We start from the raw sequence: 4,091 nt of genomic DNA on the forward strand, positions 1-4,091 counted from the left end.
GCTGTAGAACCAGTACCGCCGTCTCAGAGCGAGTCAGGGTTTTACAGCCGCTATTTCCTCGTCCCAAAGATGGACGGGGCTCTCAGACCCATTTTAGATCTGAGACACCTGAACAAAGCCCTCATGAGGCGTCCGTTCAAAATGATTACGACCAGACAAATCCTCGCGCAAATTCGCCCGAGGGACTGGTTTATATCTCTCGATCTGAAAGACGTATATTTTCAGATTCAGATAATACCCCGTCACAGGCCATTCTTGAGATTCACCTTCGACGGTCAGGTATATCATCAATACACCGTCCTCCCGTTTGGCCTGTCCCTAGCACCCCGTACATTTATGAAGTGCATGGACGCGGCTCTCGCTCCCCTCAGAAGTCAGGGCATGCGATTATTGAACTACTTGGACGATTGGCTGATTCTAGCGCAGTCAGAGATAGAATTGTTATCTCACAGAACGCGGCTTCTCAGCCACTTGGAAAGTTTGGGTCTCACGGTCAACTGGACCAAGAGCTCATTACTGCCCAGCCAGACGACTTCTTTTCTGGGGATAGATCTGGACTCTGTGTCTATGACGGCTCACCTGTCAATGCAGCGTGCGTGCCGCATTCGACACTTAGCCGCGTCTTTTCAGACGGGCAGCCTCGTTCCTCTGAAAACCTTTCAGAAAATGCTAGGCTGTATGGCTTTAGCCGCAGCGGTGCTTCAGCTGGGTTTGCTACGTATGTGCCCGCTACAACGCTGGCTGAATGCACGAGTACCACACCGAGCTTGGGCTTCCGGTGGTCTGCGTATCAGAGTGACTCAGAGCTGCATTTCAGCTCTGGAGCCCTGGACAGCGGCCGAATGGTACCTAGGTTGGGGTGCCCTGTTCGAGGGTAGACCAGTCTTTGGCCAATGGTCAGACCAGGAGAAATGCCTTCACATAAATTGTCTGGAGATGATGGCGGTTGAGAACGCGCTGAGGCACTTCCTCCCACACCTACGGGGTTACCATGTGCTGATCCGCACGGACAACATGTCAGTGGTAGCCTACGTGAACCGCCAGGGTGGTATCAGATCCAAGAATCTCAATGCTCTGGCGGAACGTTGGGGGACACTGCTTATGATTTATGGGGATTAATAAAAAAGGAGTGAGTGGATTTTTATCACTATTGGGTGGTTGTGTACACACACTGCCAACACACATTTATGTCCAAACAGCATGCAAAAGTGAATTTTGCATAATAGGTCCCCTTTAAAATAAACTCCATGTTTTCGGTGCTGATGCGGTGGTGACGCGTTCATGTAACCAGAGGGTGATGCTGCCAATAACACACATAACAGCTGTCACAAAGAACCGGCAAAAGTAATTATTATGAATGTGTCAAATATATCAATGAGACATTTTAATGGAATAACTAATGGAATAATATTGTTAAATTCGCTGATAATCGGGTGACCAGATCGCATGAGTTCATGAGCTATGAGTTCACGCACAACTCTCTCATTCGTCGTGGCGTTAGAACATTTCGTCTCGTCTCTTTTTGGTCAACGAAAATGAAGAGACATTTTAGCGTAGTTTTTATTTTGTAAACCACATTTAGTCTCGTTTTTATTCGTCAAAAATATTGCATTATACATTTATTTTAGTCATCGTCACATGACCAGCATTTACGTTGCGTCTCGTCTCGTTTTCCGTCAGGTGATAAAGGTTTGTTGACGACAATATTTCGTCATAATTTTCGTAGACGAAAGCAACACTATTTGCTGGCTCCTTTCAGCCCTTCGGATCCTCCCTCATTGGCATCACCTAGCAACTTGGATCTGCCTGGGGCTTCCAGTTTGCTAGCTCCGCCAAAAGATGTCATTCCCCTGGCTTTATCTCAATCCTCTGAGCCCGTCACTCCACCATGGCCCATCGACCAGTCGACTCCACCTTGGACCCTCTCCCCCTCAACTCCACCTCGGCCCCTCTCTCCCTCGGCTCCTCCTGGGATTGTCATCCTTATGGCTTCACCGGGCCATCTCACCCCTCCGGCTTTGCCTTGGTCAGTCCATTTTCTCTTAATCCAGGGGTCTTCAGTCCTGCAAAGTATAGCTCAACCCCACATAAACACACCTGCTAATCAAGGTCTTACTAGTCAAATTAGAAACTACTAGGCAGGAGGGTTGAGGCAAGTTGGAGCTAAACTTTGTAGGACAGTGGCCCTCCAGGAGCAACATTGTACACCCCTGTCTTAATCTAAGCATAGTTTAACCAAAGCTGTCAAAGGACAGATCATAGTTTATAAGGACAAATTGTGGTCATAATTCAATTTTGACAAAATGAATTATTCTATTCTGCCTTTGCATAACAGTCTAATCATATTTCAAAGCTCCTTTCATGAGATTATTTCCAGGGACATAAATTGATGGTAGCCCTATACTGGAAATGTGAAAATATCCAGATTCAATCTTTAATTTTTATTGTATGTTAACATGAATATTATTTTGAGTAGAATGGAAGGTGATGGATTGCTCTTACAGTAGTGCATTTGCCTGCTGTTTGTTAGTACAGATGCTGTCTTACATAGGCAGAATGTAAGAGTAAACTAGCTTTATTATATTCGCTAATCCACTATATTGTATAGATCAGATTGATCAGGTCTATGCATATTTAAGTAGTGGGTGGATTTGAGGGGTTGTATTGTTGAATGGGGTGGTCGCTGTGCTTTCTGTACGTATAAAACTGAGTCGTGTCAGTGACAAGGACCAGGGGGCTAAACTAACAAGCATCCTCACACAGAATCTGAACTGGGGACTGACAAACATGGAAAATCAAACAATCCAATACTGCTTTCCAAACAACAATTTGTCTTGTACCAGAAGTATCCGACCTGAAGCAGAGTACATTATTGTGTACACTTTTGTCGCTGTAACATCAGTGTTCACCGTGTTTCTGAACCTGTTGGTGATCATCTCCATCTTGCACTTCAAGCAGCTCCACACTCCCACCAATGTGCTGATCTTCTCTCTGGCAGTGGCTGATCTGATCGCAGGACTGATTATCTTGCCAGTGCAGGGAATGAAACTGATTGAGCCATGCTGGTACTTTGGAGAAATATTTTGCTCACTATTCCTTCTTATTCTTTATGTTGTTGTCGATGCATCTCTTGGTAATATGATTATAATTTCTGTGGATCGATACATTGCTGTGACTGACCCTTTGCGATATCCAATAAGAGTCAATAATAACAGAGCTGTTGTTTCTATTGTTGTAAACTGGTTATTCTCCTTCTTTTATTCGTTTTATCTGTTGTATGAATTTTTACTGTATCCAGAGGGGAACCACACATGTATTGGAGAATGCATACTTGTTGTTACATTGGAAAATCTTCTAATAGATGTTTTTGTTTGTTTAGTGGCTCCTTGTTGCATAATTATTCCTTTACATGTGAAAATCTGCTTTGTAGCAAAACGGCAAGCTAAGCATTTAAATTCAGTCACAGAAAAAAAGGCCAAATCAGAAAAAAAGGCAGCAAGAACCTTAGGGATTGTAGTACTGGTTTATCTTCTTTGCTGGATGCCATACTACATAGTTACTCTTTCTTTTGGGCATGACGAAAATGACACTCTTATAATTAACGTAATGTTATGGATGCAGTGCTTGAATTCCTGTATGAATCCACTTATATATGCAATGTTTTATCAATGGTTTAGAGTGGCAGTAAAATACATTCTGACACTGAAAATATGTGAACCTTCATCGGCATACTTAAATCTGTTCCCAGAAGAGAAATGATCACTTACACTCTTGCATGAAGCACAATTGTAAATTCCATCTGTCTATGAATGTAATAGTTCGGGTTCTTGTGTTAAGCACTTCCTTATCAAACATTAGATGACACCAGAATCTGTGCAACACCTATGTTTGTGAATAGTTTAAATATTCTGCCTATTATGTATACATTGATAACATGTACATGTGTGAGTAACACTGAGTAACATTTTTGCTCTCTTCAAGAGAGCAAAAAAAAAAATATATATATATATATATATATATATATATATATATATAGGTTTATTTACATATATAGTACATTTCATGCACAATGGTAATACAGCACCGTTTAC

At 42.5% G+C, this 4,091-nt stretch overlaps 1 protein-coding gene across 1 annotated transcript; it reads left to right on the forward strand.

The window, feature by feature from the left end:
- Nucleotides 1-345: 345 nt before the first annotated feature.
- On the forward strand, nt 346-3,759 carry LOC308681664 (trace amine-associated receptor 7c-like; the record flags this gene model as incomplete). The annotated part of the gene is made up of 3 exons (XM_081350745.1): nt 346-1,016; nt 1,760-2,026; nt 2,721-3,759. The coding sequence occupies 3 exons, from the start codon at nt 346-348 to the stop codon at nt 3,757-3,759; spliced, it is 1,977 nt and encodes a 658-aa protein (XP_081206871.1).
- Nucleotides 3,760-4,091: the final 332 nt, after the last annotated feature.

Source organism: Scardinius erythrophthalmus, assembly GCF_964197995.2.
Source record: "Scardinius erythrophthalmus genome assembly, chromosome: 21".
Lineage (NCBI taxonomy): Eukaryota > Metazoa > Chordata > Actinopteri > Cypriniformes > Leuciscidae > Scardinius > Scardinius erythrophthalmus.